Raw genomic sequence first — 26,318 nt, forward strand, 5'->3', positions numbered from 1 at the left:
TGTCTTTTGCATTGGGAAAAGGCTACATAAGCTTCTCTAAAATCAGCAGTTTGAAAAGGTTTTGTTCTCGGTAGTTCATAGGGATGAAGGCATACAACTCTCTGTGTCTGTTTGCAGGAAATCCAACCTTCACTTCAGTCCTGTCGACAGTGGTGATCTCTCACTTTCTCTTTGCTTCATCTTGACCCTTTCAACCCCCATCTCTCTATATATTCCCCTGTCCCTTCATCTTCCATGCCCATGCCCTTAGTGATAGCTACTCAGATTGAGAGACCATGTGCCGATGGTCCTTATGTCAAGAACAGCGGGTACTCATAGCATGTTTCCTCTGTGCGCAGTGGTTTGTATACTCAATGGATGCTACTTTATGAAACAGCCGATACAAACAGCTATGCAAATGAAATTCTTCCTCACTCCTGCTACGAGCCATATTCAACAACAGGCAAATCAGAGAATATTAATCATCATGCTGTATTATACTGAGCATTTCTGAGGGAAAAACAGGCTTCGCTAAGTCCCCTGTGTTCATTCCAAATGCCAGAATGAGCACTGATGCTTTATTGATTTAAAGCTTTACACACTGTACCATTCTCAGCGAGGGTGAAGATAGGCACGCTTTGGTTACACAGGGGTGAAAATTGTTTGCTTATGTACTCAGGTAGACCGGAACACCCTGTTACGGTGACTCCAAGATTTGACTTCTGTAGCGATACCTTTCTCTATTCTCTGATTGCAATAAGTAGTTATGTAAGTTACTATTACATTTATTTGTCTCTAAAGCAGCCTGGTCATTGTTCTCTAAGAAGACACTCACTGGATGCTAACGTCTAATTTAGGCAATCAGTCCTTATTAGGTTGGTAGAAAATCCGAGCGATCAGCTGAAAAACTCCCAACCAGCTGCTGGGCACAAATGACCGAGCCACATTTAAAGAAACTTGGATCACATTTACTCCCCGCTCTGAAGCCTGCTCTCAGCTCCACTGCATTGTCTTGATCATAACTGAAGGCCTAATTGCACTGAGTTACCACCAAGTGACTGGCTGATTAGATGTTTGCTTTAAAGAGGATCCTAAATGTTGCAGTCAGGGAAGTTCCCATTGACTACTAGTGAAGCCAAACTTGCATATAGTACATTTTGTATGGAATGGAAATGCCATTATTCTGCCTCATGATGGCAGAAAATACAAAGAGATTCCAAAAGACAGAAATGAAATGATTGATGGAGAAAAAAATAATAATTCTTTTATATTACTGATGTTTTTAGTTATATAAAACATAATGTTTATATAACTAAATTCATCCCCCCCTGAAAAAAGTTGCACTGTTATGTTATCTAAAAATAACATTTTACATGAGTCTAAATGAAAGGAGTGAGTTGGGATGAAAATTGGGGAAGAATTTATAATTTATTGCTAGAAAAGACAGAGTAAGTTAGTTTGATAGTGATTGATATAGGCTATACGGACATTTACTCAGTAATGTATAGAAATAGGGGATGCACACAAACATATAAAAAACATACATAATCTGTGATAACAACTTAATTTTTTCTTGGCCCAGAAATTAGGTGATTTTCTGCATTTTGATTGGTTGGGTAGAGACAGAAGGAGAAAGGCAAGGGCACCGAGCAAACAAGAAACTCTACTGTTTGTACATAAAACCACAAAGACTTTAAATAAAATAAATCTCATCTACATGGTTTCACTTTCTGTATTCCTGTGTATTCGGATTATGTTGACAACAAATAAAGTCAGAGAGAATTATACAATGAATGTAGTAGTCAAAGTAATTATTTTATCTCGACCAGAGCAATCGCTGTTGTTTTTCAGCTTTAAGTAAAGGTAATTAGATCATGTTATTCACTTTGTTTCTTGGTTTTACACTTGTGTTTTTAATTGAGTGAAAATCTTATTGCATGCCTATGCACAATGTATGTTGTGTTTTTAAGTCGTGATGCTCAAACGAAGGAAATTTTGGACTGAATGTGTAGCAGACTAGGTTGGATGATTTTTCATTCTTTTTTGTTTTTTCTAATGGGTTTTTTTATATTAATCTTACTGAATGATCACTAATGAATTATCAATAAAAAGACTGCTTCACTGAGATTAGCATGTATCCTGAGGATAAACAAACTTTTTTGGAAGATGTTCCCATTAATGGACCAACAGACCTGTATCAGTCTATTAAAGAGGCCTCAGATGACACTTCAGTTGCTGAAACCACAAAGGCTTGGAACAAATCAAAGGGGGACAGCCGTACATCTGCTCAATGAACCCAGGTGTGTGTACGTCTTCATCTGTCTTTGTATTTCTGCAGTAGATTACTCTCTAAGCTTGTGTGTTTGGGTGAGTGTTGTGCGTTTTTTGTTCTTCTTAATGGTACATCCATGCTAAATTGGCCCCTCAATGCATTGCTCTGTGTCAGTGGTTTTTGTGAGCTACAAGTGTAGAGAAACAAAGCAAGCCAGGGAGCTTCAAAGCAGGTGGGTGACATTTTGGGCTTTCAATCTTCAAAGCTCTATTTGCTTTTGTAGTTCCTCTTTGACTATAATTATATATTTTTTTCTCTAAAGGTTTACAGCTGTCTGAAAACGTGGAGTAGAAGTTGAGGGCCATTTCATAAGAACATCATTCGAGGTTTAACAATGAGCTGTCTTTGTTTTTTAATACATTAACACCTGTAAAATAGGTAGTTCTGAATGCATTTCAACCTTAAAGCAACATATAGAAAGCGATGTCACAGTGATGCTCTTTATTATTATTGGTACTATTGACTTTGAATTGATCACGACCCCCCCACCCCTTTCCTCACCAGTGAGTGCCTCCAGATGGGGTATATGTGGAACCTATCCCATCCCCTTATTTCCATTCACCTCTCCTCTTCTTCTCTTCCTTCCAAGTGCCTCTCTATAATTCATGTCCAGGTGCAGGAGCAGCTTTCTTTGGCAGGGGGGCTTGAAAAGGAAAAAGGGGACAGATGTTCAATTTTCACTTCCTTTGTGCCGCTCTCCATACATGTCCATATGTGGGCACACCTCTTGTTGCCCATGATGCAGATTGCGGTGTCTCTGTACTTCAACCAAAGCAGTAATTAAATCGAGTCACGGCCATGACTAACTGCTGGACGATGCTCCATGTGGATCCATGGATATGACATGGTTTGCATGTTGTATAAGTAAAAATAATGAACAAGGGTTGTTGTTTTTTGTTTTCTAAGAATGTTGGTTGCAACTGATTTTTCGATCCTGCAGTCATCATGAGAGGCTTTATGCAAAGACATGCGCATGGTGCAGCTGTATTTACAAGTAGCTTTTGTGGAGCTTGCTACCCCCCACTGATTGTTTGACTGACTGAACACTGCTTCTGGGTACTTCTACCGCAAACGAACAAGTACTGTTCAGTTCAGAGTGGAGTGTGCAATTTAAGGCATTTACTTATAGTTGCAGTTGTAAAAGCTGAATGTGTTTCTCCTCTCACTACTGAATTTAATGCACCTGAAAAGTCTTTTAGAACAGCGATCTTTCCTAATACAGAGAGACTGTGAAGGTTTATGGAAGAAAAGTGGCAAGCGTTTACAGCCTGACGAACCCACCACAGAAATTGTCCGATTAGTGCATTATTGTTGTGTCTAGAACTCATAAACTTTAAAATTAGCATTAAAATATGTATAAAATTATTATGAAAAATGAATCTATTTAGGAGTTGCTCTTGGTCTGTAATGTCTGTCCACCAGCTTGTTTCAGAGACTCCCTAGTATTGGGTAGTCTCCAATACTTTGATTATGGCTTTTGATTTTAACTCCTATGTTCACCAAAGCATCATGATATAGTTTTCCCAGCAGCTCCAACGCATGGTACTCTGGGCAGAAGACACTTTGAGACAATCTTTGATAGTGTCCACTTGAACTCAGAAATGGTGAAACTGAGTTGGTCAAAAAATAAATCACAGCAATCTCTTATTTGTGATCCTTGTTAACCAGGAATTGAACATCAGAAGAAAAAGTTTATGCAGGTCAGCTCTAACCTATGCTTGACTAAAGGCTCTGCTGCCCTGTTTTTACACACTGAAAACAGTTCGTCGTCACTCGGTCATAGGGGAAAACTGCCTGCTTTCTCTGCAGTTGTTCAAGCTGTCTTTTATTGTTCATACATCATTGAATGGTTTTGTAAGCACCAACAAAACTCCTGCATGGTTGCACATGGAGCCAAAAAACACAAACAAATTTTTTCCTCGGACAAGAGTGGTTGCTGCGAGCATCCTCATGGAATATCGCTCACATTCAAGTTTCAGAGTGAAAATTAGAGAATTCAGGATGTATTTTACAAGTTTACATGTACCTAAGACATTTATATAAAGAACTTTCAGAAAACAGAAAAATTTCTGCACTAATTGGAGACATTGAAATGCAGATTTTTTTATTTTCCCTTTTTGTCCCATAATAATTAGAAATTGAAATTAAAATTATTTTAAAATTATTAGACATCCCTTCAAAGGTATACATAATGTGACTGATTATGTAATCTCACACATTTAACTATGATTTTACCTATGTTCAGTGACAAGAGACACCGTTTTTGTTCTCAACAAATGAATACACCATAGTGCATGGAATATTCTTGATAATTAATTAAATGGTTATGTTCTGTTCCTCTTGTTCCTCTATGATTTTTTAAAAGCCTTTCAAGCTGGTTTTAAAGATGATGCTGGTAGTGAATTTATAAAACTGATATTAAACAGCTGTAGAGTGTTTTTGTTTGTGGCATTTGTTATTAAATAAACCTCTACAGTGCTATTTTGCATTAAAGTCATTCAGAATAATAAAAGGCTTCATAAATGCATATGTGAATGGGAATGGAAAAGTGGCAAATTCCCTTGGCATGCCTTTTCAAGTCTAGTTTCATTTATACAACCACAATGCTGTGCTTTTGTCATCGGCATGTCCGTGTTTTTATCTCTTACATTATGAGCATTAAAACTAGCAATTATGGACTCACCTTGTTGTGTGAAACACAATAGTAATTTCACCATAGTAACATCATAATGACTCTTTCTGGAACTTATATCTATTTTTCCTTTATAGGTAATTTGGCTGTACAACCCTGGATGTGTCTGTCGCTGTGTGAGCGAGGCATTTTAAAATAGGTTGGCACTAATCCCCTTTAAAATGTCATATAGCTTTCTGAAAGGGAAAGGAAATGTAGGAGGAAGTATAAAGGAAAAGGAAATGAATTATGGATGAGTTTTAAAAAGGATGTTACTCCCTGCCCTTCTCATTGTTTTTCCATTCTTCCTTCTTTCTCTTCATCCCCTGATACTCTCCTTTCTCTATGTCCTCTGTGTCCTCTGCCTCATCCTAAATCGATATAGGCTGGCTGTCATGGGTCAGTGGCCTGTATGTTTTGGAATGGGCCGCTACAGAGGGTTATTGTGGCTCCCAGGGTCCTTTCATGGGGTGGCTACTTGTTTCTCAAATGCAAACCTGTTCCCAGTTTAACTACTATGCCAGCTTTAGGCTTATGTTGTTGATTTATATTCTCAGCCACACAGAAAGACATTTTTATTCTAAAGGCAAATTCAATATAAATATTCTACACCACAATAAGATATTGTTACTATCTTGGCTCCTTGCAGTCTTGCTATCCAGTCATTCCTCCAGGATTACCTTCAGTACTGATTTATGACAAGTTGTACTTATAAGACATTCTTGACATCAATCATCATTTAATCCATACGGTCAGCATTATGCAGCAATAGTAAAACAAAGCCTCTTACTAGTAATACATTTTGCAAACTAGTCACATCTTTATCTTATCACATCCACCATCAGTTAGATCACAAACAGTCTCACAACCTTTGAAGCAATGGGTGAAGCTTTAGACTGCTACGTTTCTAAACCTTTGTATCCACTAGCTGTGCTACAGCTTGTAATATTTTGGTCAGCTCAAACCAACTTTGCCTTCGTTTGTTTGGTTTAGATAGGATTTTAAAGAAGCTACATCTTAATTGTTCTTGGTCTGCTCTTGAATGTGATGCTTCTTCATATCTTAACGTCTTTTATGTAAACATCTTAAAAATCAATGTATAATATGAATCAATAAAACTGTCCACCATAGGCAAAACCCAAGGAATGATTGTGTTTGAGATTATGAGCACATTTAAAATAAGTCTGCTTTGTATGTGTTTTGCAGTGCTGGCAAGTATTTAGCCACAGGCATCCTCACACTCCAAGTCCAATTACCTGTGCTAAGGCCACATCTCAGACAGGGGGATTACAACATATTATTCTTGCACAAACAACGGTCTTTCTGCCCACCAGCCTGCAGGCAGCCACTGACAAGCAACCAGGGAAGGTGTGAGAGGTGTTACATTAGCACCTGGATGTGCGAACAGCAGCCTGCTGACCTTTTATCTGTGGCTGATACACTAGCTAGAAAGTTGTTCAACCCCCTGGAGATTTTATATATTGCCCTCAATTTTTCAGTCTCTTCTCCCCATGCCTCTCACTTTGTTTGTCCTTTCTTGTCTCTATCTTTATTTTCTTTTTCTTTTTTTTGTGGTGTGATTTTGTTCCTTTATTTTCTGACAATTGATGTTTTTACTGGTAAATGTTTGTCAAAGTGTCTCATCTTTCATTCTTGACTGGTTGTCACCACTTTGAATTACCTTTTAATATATTTGTGGTGCAAAACAATCTATTTAGTTGCCATTCAAGTTGCTTCCTGTCCCCTCACAAAGACTCAGCTGTCACAAAATTCTGAATCCACAAGTTTTTACTTTTGCTGTTTTGTCATTTTCCTTGGCTACATAGCCTGTACAAATTGCAATGTCTGAATATCCTCGAGGCACACAACTTCCTTCAAGTCACCTGCCAGGGGCTCTAATTAGACTGATAAGCAGTGCAACTGGAATCAGCTCTTCCTGGTAATCAGCCCCACGGAGCCTCGACAGAAGGCTAAATGAGGAGGAGATGAGCCATGCAGCCCAACAGGTGTCCTTAAAAAGACAGGCAACTATTCCTATAGAGTCTTATCTTTTTCCATTCCCTCCAAACTGCTTGATAGTTCTGTTCAGTGGGGTTGGAAACATGGAGAAATTTTGTGGATATTTAGGAAATTAATTCTGGAAAACAAAAAACAGTATGGTGCCCTTCTGTGGTGTATAGATTTAATCATCATGCTGTGACTTTGAATCGCGCTCTCGCCTCACTTTTAAAAGGAATTGTTTTAGAAACTCTGCTGTAAAATGATTGATTAGGTGTGGAGCGAATTTTAACAAACACACTCGTCAAAGTGTGTAGTTTGATTTCTGAATCGCTTCCCGTGCTGAATACATGTTTTCTTGCTCCTTTTCTCTTTGCAGTCGCAGCTGCTCTGCTTTAGACGTATAATAATGATTATCACATTTTGTCCTAAAGCAAAGTAGTAATGCCAGGCGGGCTGAATACAAAATGATTTGTGAACTAATAAAGTCTCAGAAGGGAAATGTCATATTTCACGTTTTGACACCTGCATGAGACTGTTGTGTGACACTTTCATTTTGCGCCCACCACTCCCAGCTGTACAAAGAAACGGAACGTGGTGAGATTAACGCTGGAGCTGCCAGGATGCCTCATGGAGACGGAGATAGGCGAGCTCATAGGATGCAGCTCTCAGATGCTTTATCCACTCTGTGAGAAGACGTGCACTAACATCTGTAGACAGTCACTAAAAGGCTGTGTGTCCAATAGCCTCTACCAGATGGGAAAACATATTGGTCTCTTCTGAAAAATTGTAAAAGTTGCAAAAAAATTGCTTTAACTCTAAACTAGTTGATAAATATTATTTGTAAAGCGCCAAAGCACAAAGTTTTATATCCTTGAACAATTTCTGGAATCTGTTTTCTTCTTTTATGAATGCAAGTCACACCAGGGTTGTAAAGTGTTCACACAGGAGCCTGATTATTGCCGAGTTTAATCAGTAGTATGAGTGACCACACAAAAAATAAAGAAAAAAATGCAATTGAGAATCAAGATCTGCTGTGTGAACGTACCCTAAAACATCTGTAAGCCCTACTTACAGATGTTGCACTTCTTAAAAAAGAACAGCATAATTGTGAAGTAGAATTAATAATACTTGTATAAATGTTATTTGCAAAATCCTGTGGCAGAATAATACGCCAGCATATAACTCTCAAAACATCAATATGGCGCTGGCAGCTTTTAGTCAGCAAGGAAATGGAAGCTGGCCAGATTTAATGAAAAAAATGAATGGAACTCAATTTAATTTCCTTTATTTTTATTTGTCAAAGAAATAAACTGTTTATTGATGAAGATTATGAATAGCATAAATGTAAATGTAACCAAGACAGATTTTTGCCACTATTGTCAGATTCACAGCTATACCTTTTTTTGTGTTGGTGTTTCACATATAACATTGATAATACCTATAAAATCTGTTGGTGTCATGTGATAAAATGTGTTGCGTTTCACAGGGCACCAATTATTTGCCAAAGTTTTCGTGATCAGAAGAGCGCAACAATCTCCAAACTGAACAACCAGATCTGATTTCTGAATTTATCTTGCCGTGTATCAAATTAGTCATAGATGTGATTTTAGTTGGGTTTTATTGCTGACACAAATATTGTTTTTGCTTTCAACTATAAGCTACAGCATGTGTTGCAGTCATGGATGGTTGACGATACGTCTTATTCTTCAGATCAAATGTGCTTGATTACAATTAGAGCCCAGCAGCACCCTTCTGCTCACCCCTGCATACTCCACTTCATCCTCTCCCTCGTTCTCGTGACTTGAGTGATGGCGTTTGTGATTCTTAATGACAGTCGGAACAAATCTATGGTAATGAGGTCACGTTGGCATCTTTTCTCTGAAATCACCCTTCACACTTCTGTACAGTCAACGTGTCTCTGAAAGCCAGACGTGGCTCTGGCTTCGAGCTCCAGTGAACCAACGTGAATCTGCTCAGCTGTTTCCTCCAGGAAACTTCTCTTGCAGTCAAAATGGAAACGCTGTCCTACCTGTGATTTAAAAAAAAAACTTTTCTCTCTGTGCTCAGAATGTTGAGTCACTGAGGCTCATATCCTGCCATTAAATTAATGCTTCTTCTCATTTCCAGACCTGCCATATGATGTCTTTTACATTTATTCAGGCTCTCCCATGCAGGTGTTTAAAGATGACAAATCTTTTTTTTAAATAAATTTACCTGCATGAAGACGGAAGAAGAATGTGTACATGCTTGCACGAGCACCCACCTTCCACTTATTACTGTGTGTTTTCTCCTGCCGTGAGCAGGATGTCTGCACCAACACACTGCTGCGATTCGCTCGAGCCATTAGCTTGTGGAGAGGGAATTGTGGATGAAAAGCACAGCCGTGTGTAGCTGTGAATATGCACAACGCGTGTACATGTGGGTGTGGCCTTTTGTGTACCATCTTGTATACTCAATGTAAGTATGTGAGTGTGTGTCTTTTGCCCAGTGATGTGGTTAGTAATGTGGAGACCTGCAGGAGACGGTCCGTGGAGAGAGCCTGCAGGATAATTGCTACCACAGTGACAGGTAGGGCTGCCTCTGTCAGAGTTCTCTCAGTGGGGAAGCAGAGGAAGAGTGTCTGGGTGTGTGTGAATGAATGCATGCATGCGTGCATGCATGTGTGTGTGTTCAGCTTAATTTTCCTGTCCCTCCCTCTGACAAGCTTTTCCCCTAAAAGGATCTCTTTAAGTATTGGCAAGCCTGCAGACATACTCCAGAATGTGTTTTTGAAAACCTGGCCTTCAAAAATCTTGGTGTCACAGTGCAGAAACCCATAAAAAACTGTTTATTTATTTCCCATTTTGTTACACTGTAAACAACATCTTCTGTGCATTTGATTGGGTATTTATGGAATAGAGCAGCAGAAAGTAGTTCATAATTGAGAGGTGATAAAAGAAGGATACATTGCTTTATTTTAATTTATAAGAAACATTTCTAATAAATTTATATAAATAAATGGCTGTTTTTCAAAATGAATATTAAGAAAAAATTTGAATTTGTGGGAAATGTCAGAGGCTTCTCACCAACCATGACTTCTCCATCTAATATGGCTGCCTTGTGTGTAAAATTGTGTAATATCTGCTTTAAAAATATTTATTTTTGCTTTTTTCTAATTATGGCCCCTGCAATAAATCTTGGGACAGGATGAGCCTTAAGGATACAAAAGACTCCAGTCCTTTAAATTCTGTGAAAAGTAGAACGTATTTGTTGGTCGCATTTGGAGCTTTCGAATTTGGGCAGCCTTCTGTGGACCACTGTGATGCAATTGGCCTTCAAATGCCGTCCCTGAATTTGGCACTGTATTTAGCGAATGTGATTTACAGGGCTAAGGTCTGAAGTTGCAATACATTTTCTCCACACAGTCATATAGTTTAAGTGTTTGCTTTGTAACATGCTGGACTTCTGATCGCCAAGATTGCTGCAGATGTGAATTATTTGCCTCGTCTCTCACTGTAAACCACAAACCTTTCCGCTCTTTTTAAGCGATTGTCAGATGCGGTTTGTGTGTGGCGCGTGTCACACATCTGCCAACTGTCATCTCCAAGATGCAGCGTAAACGATCTGAGCGCGCCCCGGTGAGAATGTAGAGTGACATCTGCGCAGGGAGGGTGGGGGTGGCTGGGTTTCTCCCACATCTGGAGTCATGTGCCGTCCAAGTCATTTGCCAGTGCTTCTCCCTTCCCCTGGTCTCCTGCAGTCCGCGAAGAATTGGTGTCAGCACCTATCAGAGGCAAAATGCCTATTCTACACAGAGTGTCAGAGCAGCCACAATCTATTAATCAACACGGCAGCAAAGAAAAAGATATTATGTAGGCGGTGGTTGGTGTTCTGTGTTGGTGTGTCTGCTAGTTCAAGAGCAGCAGGCAAAGCCTCATCTAGGTGTATTACTCAGGCATAGTTGAGAGGGCTCTCTAATGAGGCAGGATGCAATTATAAATGTCATATGTGCTCTGTTTGAGAAAGGAAGAGGCTTGAAAATGGTTTGATAGTGTCTGCAGTGGACTCAAAGTGCATGCTGATTGCAGGACTCCAGTCATCACAGATCCAAACAGAGGCTATTTAATTCTCTTCTTTATGACGCATCAACTCAACAATCAGTTTTTGTTCGTTTATTTGCAGTATTTTACCTCCGAGTTCATCATCATTGCATTTATTTAGACAGCAAAAGGACCTCTTGTTGATTTAGGCTGAATAACAGCAGTTGGTTTGTTTGGGGGGGCACTGTTGGCCTTATCCGCAGGAAACGATCGATTGGGGTGAATAAACAGCGAGCCAGCCAGGACCCCTGCTGTTAACAGCATGGCTGAACCATGTGACAGGCATGGGGCTTTTTGATTGGCACTTCTTATTGGATATTTGAGCCTAATGATGTCATGATGTTTGGTTTACTGGGAGAGACTTGTTTTATTTGCGACAGAGATATTTGGCTCAGTGTAAGTCCATATGGCCTACAACGGGATTTAAGTGACTGTTACTGTTTTTTAAACTATTTTTGATCTTATTAGACTTGCAAATGATACTTTTTATAAGATGGTATTTAAGAAGAGAGTAATTAAATTGACAGACACTTCTCCGACTTATATGAATCAACATTAGCTGACTGATAAAAAAATGTATCACCCTTTAACACTTTCTAAATTGTTAATCCTTGAAAAGTCCTCCATCAATTTAAGGAAATAGGCATTTGCTCCTTTGAGTTTCTGAAATGTCAATAGGTTCATTTTCTGTTGTTTATCAAATATAAACAGGATATTTTTGACCATTCAGTACAATACTGACACGTTTTAAACAGAGGCATTCAAAATAGATTCAAGTTGTCATTTGTTGCAACTTTAGCTATGTTGTGCCTAAGGTTCTAGAAGTCTTGCTATAAGCTGTATCACTAACTCCAAAAGAAAAAGTCTTCTTACCTGCTGACGATGCACATAATACTGTGTGCTTCAACACCAAGACAGGGAAATGAAGGCACTAGCAAGGAAGCAGGCAATTTTGCTGAGGCCACTCTTACTCTATGCACTTCAACAAGGTTGTATGTGTTCCCAATAGATTAAACCTTCAATAGATTACAGAAGAGTATGTCTTTTTATAAGAAAGTAGCAGAAAACTGGTCAGGTTATCACTGTCTTACTACCTAACTAAGGGGTCATCTACTGATGACTAAACCTTAGGATTTTCTCACGGAGCGCAAAATTCAAGGTTCTATCAATGGCGAGAAGTTATCCAAGCCCTAAAGCAGTGCCAGACCATCAGGCTGCCATTGCCATGATTGACTGTAGATATAATGTTCTTTTTATGCTGAGGTTAGTGTTTCATTTTAAGCACTATTCTTAACTGAGGCAAGTTAGACTTGCAATGCTTTGTTTTGGGATATTTTGTGGCTTTCTGACGGAGTTGTCAACGCACTCCTTAAGGAATTTTGGTAGGCTGGGACTCCTGGAAGTGTTACACACTTTTTCACACTTTCCCCATTTGTTGATAATGGTTCTCATGGGAGTTTGCTGACATTGCAAAGATTTAGAAATGCCTTTACAACACTTTTCATACTGATACATTTAAATAACTGCTTTCTTTTGCATCTAATTTAATTTCTTTAAATTAGAGAATGATCTGTTTCTTTTTTTAGATCTTTTGGCATGTTGTCAGACAGATCCTCTTTAACAGTTTTCTTGATTTTAAATGGCTAAAGTTGAACAAATAAATTGGCAACCAGAGTTAAGTCATGATTTGCATTATGTTTGTAATTGCACTTTTTTATTTCATTTTATTTGTTTAAATCTTTATTAAAGAAATCATTCTAAAACTGCTTTTTTGAATCAACTGTCTTTGTCCATTAATAAATCTATGCCAGATTCATTGAAAGATTAAAGTGTGATTAAAAAGTAACTTCTAAAATTATTGATAGTTGTTAAGAGTACAAAACTCAGGGAATTAACAAATATTCATATTATTAAGAAAGTGAAACTTCCATAGATAAGGAGCTGAAATTATATTACTTATTGGAGGAAAAAATGAGAAATGACGAAAGCTTTTTAACTTCTAATTAACCAAAACCTGACCAAGTTTAATCAGGTTATTATTCATTCATGATATGTTAATTAAAATCAAGGGTTAAATGACTCTAGATAGAACGACCTAAAACTAATAACCCACTACCCAGTCTTTCTTGAGTAGCTAAATGTATAAGGATTTTTTTACATTATTGATGAAGACAAAGGTGTCAAAAAGGACAAAATTTTAAAAAACCTCTTTTTTAAAATTCACCTCTTTACCATAAATCTTAAAGTATTGCTAAAACAGTTTTCTCTAGTTTGCATTCACATGTTATAATCTTGTAGTATGCAATAGATCAGTGACATGGAAATGCTGAAGTATATGTTTTTTACCTTTACCTTGTTTTCTAAATCATGTCTGGTTTTCTTTCTCTGCTTTTCAGTGTAAGATATTAAACAAGCAACAATGCATTAAATTTATATTCATTAAAATATAATGTCAAGTGTACAAAGGGTTTGGAAGGATAAAAGGATAATGTGAGTCTGAAGCTATTTTTTAATTGTGATTTGAGAAGTAGGTAGGAATTTTGAACATTATGCATCTACCTTTGTACGTTTTCCCATATATTCATCTTGAATTTGAGTGTCTGTTGCTTTCATATATCTATTTTTACAACTTTGTGTCATATTTTTATTTGTCCTCTAATCTTTAATAAATAGATTTCTGTGCATTTTTTTATCACAAAAACTTAAATTTTTCAATGAACCCTTGAAGTGATCTTAGGTAAAAATGATCTTTTAACTTTGGCTTTCATCCAACATTTTTTAGGACTCTTGTTTTGTTCCATTTGTTAGTTTGTTTGGTCGCTAAAATATGAATCATGAATCATTTAAGCATACAAAGAGTGAACAAGTGCTGTATCTACTCATTAAAATGGGACTAGAAACTAGTTATAAAACAGATAGTTTGAAACCAACAGCTTTTCACAGTGACACAAATTGCTGTGTTGCTGAATGTATGAAAAACACCAAAGATAACAAACTTATTTACTAAAAGTTTCTATAAAAACTTCAAGTATGCAGTAAAATATCTATAGATTGTGTCAATATTTTGGAAATATATTTCCGTTTATATAGACATGACTTTCAGATGTTGTGTATGAGAAACTGATGTTTGTTCTAGGCTTCAAATAACAGCTAACAATGCCTTATATTTTAGTCAGCCACTTTTTCAGATGTTGGACCAAACACGCAGTAAGGATTTTTGTTTGGTACATTCCTTAAACAATAAACCTATTATCAAAGTGGTATACAAGTTCTATTAAGACAGGGATTATTTTTGCCCGGAATTAATCCTTTTTCATTTTCCTCATACTCTTTTTTTTTTATTATTATTATTATTTAGTTATGTAAAAACAGTCTTTGTTCTGAAAAGTTTTGATTGCCATTTTTGCAGTTTTACTACAATAAACTAGAGGATTAATCAAGGCTTTGATTAAATAATAAAAGCTTTAAGATGAGTTTATAATATTCATCTCTAGCTACAACAATTTTCCTCTTTTTTCCTCATTTGCATGATGTGCCAGATACGTCCTTTGATTTAATTAAGGTTTAGCATATTTAATTAGCTATAGCTCGATCAGTCTACAGATTATAGTAACAACTTTAGGTTTTTCATCAGGTATTAATGATGCCCCTGAAACTTCTCTTTGTTTATAAGATTAATTTAAAGTTCTTTTGTTGTGCATTTAGATACTGGGCAATGTTTCTTTTATATTTAATTTATCTCAATCTTCAAATTCGCTCTACCTCTATCTGAAGTCCTTTATTAGCTCTTCTCTTTAAATTTCTTTATACTTCTCAGCTAGCCTTGCTCAGTGAACAGTTAATAATGTGTTAATAATGTTACCTAGGTTTCTGGTCACTGTTTCTGACAAGAAAATCTACATTAAATAATACCTCAAGGGGTGTAGTTAAGGCCTAGTATTGACCATTTTAAATAGCCATGGTTATTGTACAGTGCGTGGAAACTAATAGAAACACCTCTAGTTTAATTCTTTATGTTTAGTATGCATGTGGCTGCACGGATCCCAGAATTTTTTCAAGGCTTTTGCTGCAGTTTCTGGTTTAAAATGCTCAGCATTGGTATTGGCAACTTATTTTATACATAATATGAAAGGTAGCATCTGAGAATGACATGCAAACATGTGTATCAAGATAGAAAATTTTGACTTTTATTGAAGTCTTTTACCACTCTTATCTCGTATACTTAGCTATATTGGGCCAAAGAAAAAGCGTAATAGAAGCAGCAGCTATGCTTGTGCAGCTATTTACATTTTGATAAGCATCTGTGTTCTGATGTCGGGTGTAAAGGAGTCACGTATGTTTTCTGTCATGCATGTAATGAATGTGCGTCTGCTCTGAAGTCGGCGCTGTGGTTCTCTGTATTGTTACGTTTTTGTGTTTCTCTCCCAGGATTTTGACTGGAAAAAATGGGCTGTCATGCATCTTATCAGTTGAGGTGATGTGCGGGGGGAGGGGAGAGATCAGGTGCATCTTCTCCTTTCCTCCACTTCCTCCTCACCTCAGTCTCTACCTCTGATAGGTAGAGGCACCCATCATATGCAGGGGTGGTGGGGAGTGGTGGGCAGAATGGCAACTTTAATATTGGAGCGATTTCCTGCTGATAAGGCTAACGGCTGTGGAGAGGCGTGAGCGTCAGCCCTCCTCCGCAATAAACACTTTCATTTTGTTTGGTTGGAGTGATGGATAGAGTGATGGAAGTGGTGAATATGGACGACCTAAGGAACACGAGAGAGAAGGGTTGGATAGATGGAACGGATGGGGATGTTATTCAATATTAACAGATCAATCAGAGCAGGGTGAAATATGCATTTTGTCAACCATATACCCCTATTTGGCCAAAGAAGCAACATAAAACTCATGTGACTTTACTATTTGCTGTGCCATGTTGCTAAATATTTGCAGCTCGCAAAGGGTGATTTGTCTCCTCATGCTGAATTTATATTGCCTCTAACAATAACAACGCTGTCATATATCAGTAAAATGAATATATATATTCATGGTTTTAAGCTCTGATGGCTTCATGATAATCATTCGTGATTTGCAGTTAGAATCCATAATGAAGAGTGCTTCAGTTTTCAGCATATGGCAGAGAAAAGCAGCAATTTAATCAAATTATATCTCACCGCTTGATGCATTTTGGTAAGTGCATATCCTGCAGAGATGTTTAAAGGTCACAGAAAAATCCAGCTTTAATTTCTGCTTGCTTGTTTTATCCACATTTTCTTTAATCAGTGTCAAAAAAGGCAGCAGCATGTTTGATCACCCGTTTGATAGTTGATTGAAATGATCTTTTTCCTCCTTAGAATAAGTCTACATGCACATCTCTGTTCTTCAATAGTTGTGTTGATGATTAAAGTTGATTCAGTGTGCACCACAAATATATTATAAATAATTGTCAGTAGAAGTGACTAAAAAAACTGCAAGTGAAATAATTCAGAAGTTAGCTGTCTTTGTGAATGTAGCAAATGTGGTTATGAGAATTAATCTAAGCAAATCACTGATTGCAGCCATTATAGGCAACATATTCAGAACTTTTAAAAGCTGAAGAATAAACTAAGGTTTTTTTTAATACCCCCAAAGTTCTGATCACACTCTTTAATCAGAAGAATTCTGATTAAGAAGTTTCTATTATTCTCATTAGGCTTTGTTTTTGGCCATCCCAGAGTTAATTGTATGTTTATACTTTATGGTTAAGGATTTTTAGTATAAATCCCAGAGACAAAAGATTATTACAATGTTCAACTCTCATGCATAATTTAAACTATTATTTTCAGAAAATTCTATATTGTAATGGATATTTAAAAAAAATATTCAAACCCCTGTTTAAAGTGCTAGCTATATGAGATATAAACATTTTCCACCTTGATGTGCCCATACACCACAAAACAAAATCTGATTTACTGATCAAATCATCATCATCTTGCACATATCTATTGTCAGTTTGCAGGAAAATAAATAGGAAGGAGAGCTGCACTATCCCTCTCATAAGTCACACTCTCCAGCTCATTCTGAGTCTTCTGAGGATCTTCTCCCAGTGGGACTTGCCTGGTAAACTCCCAAAGGGATTTGTTCAGGAAGCACCCTGGTTGGAGCAACCTTAGCTGTTTCCTTTTGAAGCAGATGAAGAACACCTGCTCTCCCATAAACTCCTCATCCTACCTCTGAGGCAGAGTCTGGTGACGCTATGGGAAAAGCTCAGTTCAGCGATACTCTTCTTTATTATGAAAACTGAAAAATAAATGGACTGATCAAGAAATTTCAGCTTAGCTGCTTTATGACCGCAACAGGTCAGATCGCTATATCCAAGCATTCAAATGCTTCTGGTTTAATGTTATGAGTTTTCAAAAAAAAAAAAACATGTATCATAAAATGGGTCAAGAAAATTTTTAATGGAGATTAATTTTCTTTCTAAGTTAGCAAAAAAAAGCTGAAAAATGTGTTTTCTCTCTGCATGATTCAAGTTTTCATTGGATACCTGCAGTTAATATCTGTTGCCTTTGTGCTTGATTTTTGCTAAAGATTATGCAAATAGTAAGCAAAAGACAGGGAAATCATCCATTTTAGTCTCTTTCTTTGCCTGCAGAACATCAGATGATTTGACTCAGTTTGATTCAGAAAATTATCAAACGAGCAGCAGTGATCAGATCTTCACTTTAGAAATCAGCCTCGATAGTGTCAGACAATTCCTATTAAAAAGGCTGGAGGAGTCTCTTTGAAATGAGACCTGACATCTCTTTTCCACAGCCTGTCAGGGGTATTTGGTCGCTAATTTGAAACCTGCAAAATCTGTGCCTGCGTGTGCGAAAAGAGAAAGTGAGGGAGCTCCAGAGGGAGGTTAATAGAAGAGGTGACCAAAGAGAGACGCCCAAGGCTGTTATCTGTCCAGCCGGTGAGAAGACAAGCATTCGTCTGGCTGGATTGTAAGAGTCGCCCGGATCAACTGAGTCACCAGCTAATGAGCTTGGAACTACATTGTATTTACATTTAAAGTGGCTGTTTTGGGACAGTACTTCTACTCAGGTTGATTGGAGACTTTTTAGCTTTGATTCTTTGCTGACCTTCAGGCCTTCAGGCTTTTCTTTGTCTCCCAATAAGACGGTTAATGTCAGCTTGTTTGTCAAGCCTGAGCCACCATGCCGGCTGCCGCTGCAACACGTATATCTGCTGTTGATTCCTGGCTAATCTTTTCTAGTTTGACTCATGATGTCTTGGGACCCTAGAGGGGTCCTCATTAGGACCAAAACGTTGTTTGACCTTTAAGCATCTTGGCCTTCCTCCACCACCTCACCCAGCTGGGCCCAATTACCTCGCTCATTACCCCCTCCTAAACAGGTACTGGAGGTACCTACAGAGAGTCAATATGGCTACAGGATTGGAAACTGAGTGAGATTAATTCTCTCAAAATGGCAAAAAAAAAAAAAAAAAAAATTATGTATTTTTCTTTTATTCACCTCCTCGTATTACTGGCCATTTTCTTAGACACACCTTGTTGATATCAAGTTTGCCTTAATTCTTTGTGGCATGTATTCCGCAAGCTGTCAGCAACATTCCTCTGGGAAGTCTCGGTCCACACTGACAAGATTGCATCAGATTTGTTGACTGCATATCCATGATGCAAATTTCTTCCTCCACATGCCCATGGTATCCTATTGCCCCTCTAAGAGGGGGCACTAACGAGCTCATGGAGGGATTTCATGCCAAAGATACTGTTATTAATGTTTTGCACACAGTTAAAATCTAACTTTAATTACATCAAAAAATTTTTTTACATATCCTGTAAAGACCTAAGTTATTCATAACTGGCCAATTTAGAAGTTGTGCCTGACAGATAATTAATCGTTAATAAAAGACCTGGTTATCTTTATTTAAGCTATATTTAAATTAAAAACATTGCACCTCAAAACCTATGCCCTTTTTAATAAGCTAAGGTAAATATTTTAGTGCCGTTATAGCATCAAACTCTTCATATAATTGCTGCAGTTTTTTTTGTATGGTTCATGTTTTTGCAACATCTACAGGTCATGGTTTGGGAAATTAAGTCTTGCTTTACCGGTTTCACTTGTTGGACTTGGCCCAAAGGCAAAAATAAGCTCCTTGTTTAGTTTACTTGAGGTGTTCTCAACTTTCTTCCATTCAAAAACACTTAAATTCTCTGTCTTTTTCATTCTTTTGCTCTGTTGTACCTGATAAAATAACCAGGGATATCTGGAATTGAATTGATTCATATGTACGTTTAACCTTTCCAGCCCCTTAAGTAAAATCTCTTTTTGTCCACTTTTGCCATCCCTCAAGAAATCATTGAATGACACCTAAAATAGAAGATGTCTCCTCGCCTGCCATGTTGATAGGATGATCAATGTTTGCAGGATCCTTAATAAGCAGAAAGAAAAAAGGTGATGGAGGAAGGGAGAAAGAGATGGATGATTACCCTAAAAGTAGCAGCATCCTTAATTAGATAGAATTCTGCATACATTGTGGACTGAGTGCAATCATTGGGATAGATTAAAATACTAATTAAACAGGCCCATTGCTGAATTTGGAGTGTGAGGTTGGGTTCAGCTCTTAAGGGTCATTTGCATAGCCTTCATCTGGGGAGATAGGATTTAAAGGACCTGCTCTCTTTCTCCTTTTTTTTCCTTTTCCAAATTAGCAGCCACATTCACATGCTAACAAACTCAATTAAATGATGCTGCATTTTCCGCTTTGGCTCTATAATTTGGCTTAATCTATTAGGGCCTCCTTTGATTTTTGTTTTCTAATATAAATGTTTCCATCAAAGTGAGGAGGGGACGTCGAGGACAGTGTGGAGGGAAAAAGTCGGCAAAACTGTGTGATCTTGAGTGATGGATATTTAACATCGCCTCACTTCAGTTTGATTTGCATGAGAATGTCCTTTGTGAACAAAGCATTGAAAATAGCATGCCATATTTGATTAGATCACAAGATCTGAGGATCAAACTCAGGGGGTGTGTTAATTACTGCAAGAACAAAGGCAGGAGCTCAAGTTATTGTGTGCTGTGAATGTACAAGCACTTCTTCTGCTTTCTGGTAATCTTCAGAAACAATGGATACTTGTGCATAATAATAGGTGCATTTTGATGTGCACTTTTTAACTTGCAAGCCAGAGTGGTGCTTATAGGACACAGTGCATGTTCAACGTCAGGGTAGTAGTAGATAAAATAAATAGTTTCCATAATTATCCACAACCTGGAGTGTATAAATTGAGATAGCTTCTCTTAAATTGTTGTCAAGAAAGGCTGAACTTTCTCAACACCTATCACCTATAAACTTCATGCTTTTTGTTAGTCCACTTTCTGGAAGCAGGGGTAAAACAAATCTCGCCTTGTTTCTGAATATGTTCATGCTATTTTTAAAACTGCTGCACAGCTAGCTGTTACGTGTCCTGTGGTAAAACCCACTTATTGATTTAACAAACTAATTATGAAAATTGAAATCCATGCACATACGGGTGCCAGGTTGTCAAGTGGGGGTGGGGGATGGCTCTCACCATGGTAGCTTAGAGGTGTGAGAGATTCTGAGTTTGACCATGAAGTAATACAAGCAAGATATGCTAAATATTAAGCCAATTTAAAGAGCTTAAAGCTAAATTTAGTTAAACAATGTCAAGGCTCCAATGTTCCTATAATGGGGTGCCAGTGGTTTGCAGGTTTGGTACAGTCTGCTGCCTGTATCTGCATCGCCATAAAGAGCTTTTATATTATATTGTCAGATTTTGGGAGGGGAATTAGAAGATAATTGTTCAAACATTTAATAGCTGATTCATTTTACTCTTAACTTTCCCCAGTTTGACATCTGACTGATCCATCCACTGCATCATTCTCAGTTTCACTGATTCCTTGCTCTGCCTCGAGAACTGAAAAATCCTGCGACTTTGTCACATCAAATCTCCTCTGCTTTTGTCTCCCCTTGCAGTCCAAGAAAAGCAGCAACTGGAGAAGGAGACAGGCCTGAAGATAGTGGAGGCCGGAGTGAGTGATGTAAGTGCAACTTATTGAAACGGCTGCCAAAAAAGTGGATGCCATGTTCGCGGTTTCTACTTCTCACACCTGCAGTGGTCTATTTCACACGCATACTTGTTTAAGGGAGCCACCGTGACTGCTGTCCCCCTAATTGATTTCCTTTAAGTTTCTTGGAGCTGTTATCCCCGGAGTAAATATAAACAACAAGACAGAAGCCTGATGCAGTTTGTAAAACCTAAAGAGAGTGTTGATCTCTTGCAACAATGACTGGATTATTTCGAGTACTGTCACTTGTCATGATCCCCAATGCTTCGCTGACATATTCATTGGAAAAAAATTAAGAGGAGGAGGAGTACTCTCTGGATGATCCAGATGAAAGGAGAGCAAATGTTATTCAGCCATGATAAATATTCATATGTATCAAAGGTAAAGATCTAATCAAGCCCCCATTGATGCATCATAGCCCTCCATGCTTGCCTGGTAAATGAGTTTCTTTATGTAAATGAGCCAGACAGCCTTAGACCTCTGAGCTATCCTGATCCTGAAGCACGCTGGGAGCTAAGTGGATGTGGCCCGTGCACTGCAGGACAGTTGCCAATGGCAACAACCGTCACACATTGCAAAGACAAGATCATTTCCCCATGTTAGTCCTCTCTCCATGCTGCTTTTTTTGCCCATCTGCCTCCCTCTTATATCTTTTCTTGGTCCCGTAATTTCTCTCATCTCATACCACATTGTGTCTCTGTCATGTTCCTCATAATTATCTCAGATTTTGCCTCTTTTAAAAAAATATTTTTTAAATGTATGACTTTTTGTTCTGGTCTTTGTCTGTTCCCATTTCTTTTATATCATCACAGAATGATTCCTGCGCTTTTAGCCAGCACTAGCTTGATTCTGTGTTTGTCATATTGGGTCTATTTGTAGATAATTAGCTGCAATAATAGCCTCACTCCAGGAGACAGTCTGAGGGAGGGATGAATAGAAGAGAGGGAGGGGAAGAAAGGAAGAATTTGTCTTCCACCTCATGAGAAAATCTGCTCCCAGCTGGATTTTGTGAGATTCGTATTTAAAGAAGCACCGCGCTTATTGCTTTTCAAAAAGTGAACTAGCAAAGTAGAAATCCTGAAAGGACACTTAGAGGATGTTTTATGAGCTCTAATGTGCATGTGTTGACCTCACCAGTTTGTATCCAAGAAGTGGAGAGTTAAGGCTAAGTTGGGAGAAAATGGTAGCTTTTGACAGGAGCGCATGTGGAGTGCGCTCTCCAAATACATTAGTTTAAAAGGTGTTAAACCAAAAGCCCGCTTTCAATAAATTTCCTCTAAATTGACTGCAGTTATGAGTGAATTCATGCCATGGTTTGTGGAGAGGTTCTTCTTTATTCTGCTTATTAATGGAATGGATGGAAATATGCTGGGTAAAATTGCTCTATGAATCCATTACAGGTACCAAGCAGGAAATTAAGCCGTACTGTGAATTCTTTCTTCTGAGTTTGTATGAAACCACCACTGTGGTTTGTGTCATTAAGCCTTATCACTGTCAGCTCCCACAACTCCTTGGTTTTTATTTAAGAGGTGACAAATGACAGAACAGCTTAGGAAGATGTCCAGATAGAGCAAACGTCAATACTGGGAGATGCTCATGAGGATAAGCAAATGTCAAAGTGGGGAGGAGGGGACATCAGTCAATAAGCTAAGCAATATCCACTCCATTATAGATTACATGGAAGTTGGCTCACAATATGATAGAAAGGCATTACTTTTCCTGCAGGATGCATGTGCAAGTAGGACATATGGTGTCTTTAGAAAGAAATCAGGCTCATATTTTTCACAAGTTCAGTCAGAAGTAGAGCTGAAAGAATGTGTGAACATCAATTTTCATTTGTGGAAAGAGATTCTTACAGATAATCAGTTGGATTTAAGTCTGAAGAGCCAAATACAGTATACCCTCTGTCCTACTATATGCAAGTTGGCTAAAGCTACAAAAGCAACAGTAACCTTAGAAAAATTATAGTGCTGTTAATTTTTACGACTACCAAGACTTAAAAAAAAATTTCATTTTAACACAATTTTATTTTAATTTTTTTGGTTTTAGAAAAAAAGATACTTAATGCAATTTTTCTAATTTATATTTATGGGAAATGAAGTGGCAAAAGGATGTGTAACTATTTCCAAGCCTTTTGAAATGGTAAATTATTTATACTTGTATTCAGTCACTCATCCATTCACATGCTGATGGTCGAATTACTTTTGCAAGATAATTGTGGCAACACTGGTTCCTAAAGATCTTCTGACAACTGAAGGAAATACAGAAAGAAAGACATGAGGAATAAAGTCATGGTTGATGTGGACCTGCACTAACAGGCTGATCTGTATAGATTCAAACCACCCTGAAACCATATGTAGAGGACATGTTTTCAGATCCTCACAGCTCTCAGTTTGGGATATAAAGTCCGGCATGTTGTAGCACATGCTGACACCTCAAACATAATTGTTCCTAAACAGTTGCTGCCCTTCCTGCCTCCTTCAGCACCTGGAGGCAGCAGCAATGATATTGATAGCCACTGATGGTGCACGGCTAGAAGCAGCAAAGTAGTCTGTTTGGTTTAGGACTGTCAACCAAAATAGTAGATGTTTTTAAAATAATATTCCTCAGTTTTCATATGTTATTCAATAATTACTACTCTTGTTTTTAAATAAGGATTGAATGACCTTTAAATCTTACTTAATGTTTGTGTGGTTGATATTTAATCCACAAAATACACCCTGAGATTCACAATTTGAGTCGTAATGACCACAAACTTACTCTGTGATTAAAAATCAAGTAATGATTTACCCTAATGTGCAAGATTAAAAATGCAATATAATAATAACTTCTTATTTAATTGCTCTGCCAGTTTGATATGGAAACTGAAAACTAATTGTGTTTTCTTTGCAACAATATTTTTCTAATTCTCGCATTTAGACATGCAGACAGCCTGCATAACATGGTCCCCATGTGGTTGAGATGGTGGTTAAATTGAGATTCATAGACATTTTGACAGCAGTCTTGTGTTCGGAATAACTCCGGCAAACTGCTTATGTGAAGAGGCATTCATTAAGCTCAGAATTCCCACAGCTGAATGCAGACTGATTATTCCACCACTAAATTTAAATCATGTATGGCAGATGAAAAGCTTCAGTGCTGTGCGTGCGGGACGTTAATGCATTTTCTCTCCAAAATAACATCAGTATCAGTATTTGTGTGGTTGTAATATAACAATTTATATGTTTCTAGTATGCCTTTCCACAGTTTCTACCATGCCCTTTACAGACAGTGGGTTGATTTTCCCCTTTCCCAAACTCATATGTAAATATATCCATCTGCAGGTTTTGGGAAACTGCAACTTCCACAAAAGTGATATATAAATATATTAGAAAGCAATCTCTAAATTCTGAACAATAACAGGTTAAAAGTCACTTCAAACTATAGACTAAAAAATACCTTCTACACTCTAGAAAATAATCTTTAAGATCCATGAAAGTAACGTTGCTGTTATTATGAAAGAACCTCAAGTTTTGGACACTAAACATTATTTTCATGGAAAATAAGTGGTAACAAATTGATTTAAAAAAACTTCCAAGTCCTCATGTAAGTAACAGCAAGGTGATGTCTGAAGAATAACCTCTGACATGTGGAAACTAAAGTTTACGTTCTAGAAAGAACCAAGTTAGAAGTTAAACTATAAAGCAGACAGGATCCCAAAACTTACCTCTGAGTTTAGAAAATGTAGTAAATATGCCCTCTACGATCCATAATGTAAACTATAAACCCTTGCAAGTGATTGGAAAGTTTTGTGAAATGTATCAGATCTTAGAAAGTAGTCTCTAAATTTCAGAAAGTAATCAGTTTGTACCAGCCAAATAACATTCAGTTTGAGGACTATATGAGGTAGATTATTTTTAAAATAACTGAGAAATGTTCATTTTCATTCCAAATATTTTATCTAACATAAATTGGTTTTGTGATATTAGCATAATAACTGAAGTTCTCAGTAGCTTATGCAAACCCCACATTTCACTGACAAAAATATCAATGAATCTTGATGAAAGATTCAACATAGCTGCGATTCCAACTTCAGGTTGGAAAGGCAAGTCATCATAAACACTTTTTAATGTGGCTACTTGTTTTCTTGTTTTACAGCATTTGATTTTACTGTAATAATGCAGCCAAGCATACAAATATCATTTAGTAAATTTTCCAAACACTTTGCCATTTTCTATTGCTGCAGAGTACAGGACATCAGCGATAAAAACATTTTTGATGTTTATACAAAAGTATATTACATTAATTGCCATATGAAATTATTGGGTTTTGGATTTAATTGTTGGAGTCATTAATCAGCCAGGGCTCTTGCTTCAGTGATCAGAAAACTGTTCCATCAGACTTGAATGCAAATATAATAGATTTATGTTAGATAACCTAAGAAGTCACATTTAGCCTAACTATTAATACAAATTTCAAAGAAAAGCATGAGAATCAATGTAATTCATACAGTATAGCACTCTTTAAATTTAAGCAGAATAAAAACCAATAACCTCATAGATTTTAACACATCTACAGAAAACAAAGTATGAATTGTGCTGTTTCAATCTAAACCTGGTTTGCTGATGCCACAGATTTCCTGAAAAAAAAGAAAAAAAAACCAAACCTCTTAGATACTAATCAAGTTAACTTGCTATTTTTATCATTTTTTGTGTATTTTGGTCTTTTAGTGATGTATTATATATACTTAGCTTTTATTTTAAGATAAAATTCACTCACTGGGTTTTGATATGTTCTGGTGGAAATATAATCATCCAGATTAGCATTTTGTTTTGATGGAAGATTTGTTTACCATGAATATTTATTTCTGTGTTGTTGCTTTATTAACAGGGAACAGCACATGTTGCTTTCTTTTTATCTTACAAAGCTTGCATATTGTAAAAAAAATAATTCACTTCAGCAAGTAACAGGCACTGCAATTTCCCCAATCAAATGGAACAAATCGTCTCAGCAGCGGCTTCAAAGCAAAACTACACAAACGGTTTCCTAACAGAGAGAGGGGGCATGGCGACTCAAGTAAATAACCATGACGAGCTTTACATGGATACATGTTGTACTGCTTTTTTTTTTTTAATGAAAGAATCACAAGATAGGATAAATATATTTTATGTAAATTTGAGACATTTTGTTCTCATTCAAGTTTGCATTTCCAC

General features: G+C 37.3%; 1 protein-coding gene across 1 annotated transcript in view; it reads left to right on the top strand.

Annotated features, from left to right (window-relative positions):
• The window catches only part of ptprn2 (protein tyrosine phosphatase receptor type N2), a 144,951-nt gene that overhangs the window by 62,479 nt on the left and 56,154 nt on the right, over positions 1 to 26,318 (top strand). Inside the window, exon 11 of the mRNA XM_044104342.1 lies at positions 21,035 to 21,099. Within this exon, the coding sequence (XP_043960277.1) occupies positions 21,035 to 21,099 (65 nt within the window). The remainder of the gene's footprint in view (positions 1 to 21,034; positions 21,100 to 26,318) is intronic.

This window comes from Gambusia affinis, linkage group LG21 (genome assembly GCF_019740435.1).
Source record: "Gambusia affinis linkage group LG21, SWU_Gaff_1.0, whole genome shotgun sequence".
NCBI classification, from domain to species: Eukaryota; Metazoa; Chordata; class Actinopteri; order Cyprinodontiformes; family Poeciliidae; genus Gambusia; species Gambusia affinis.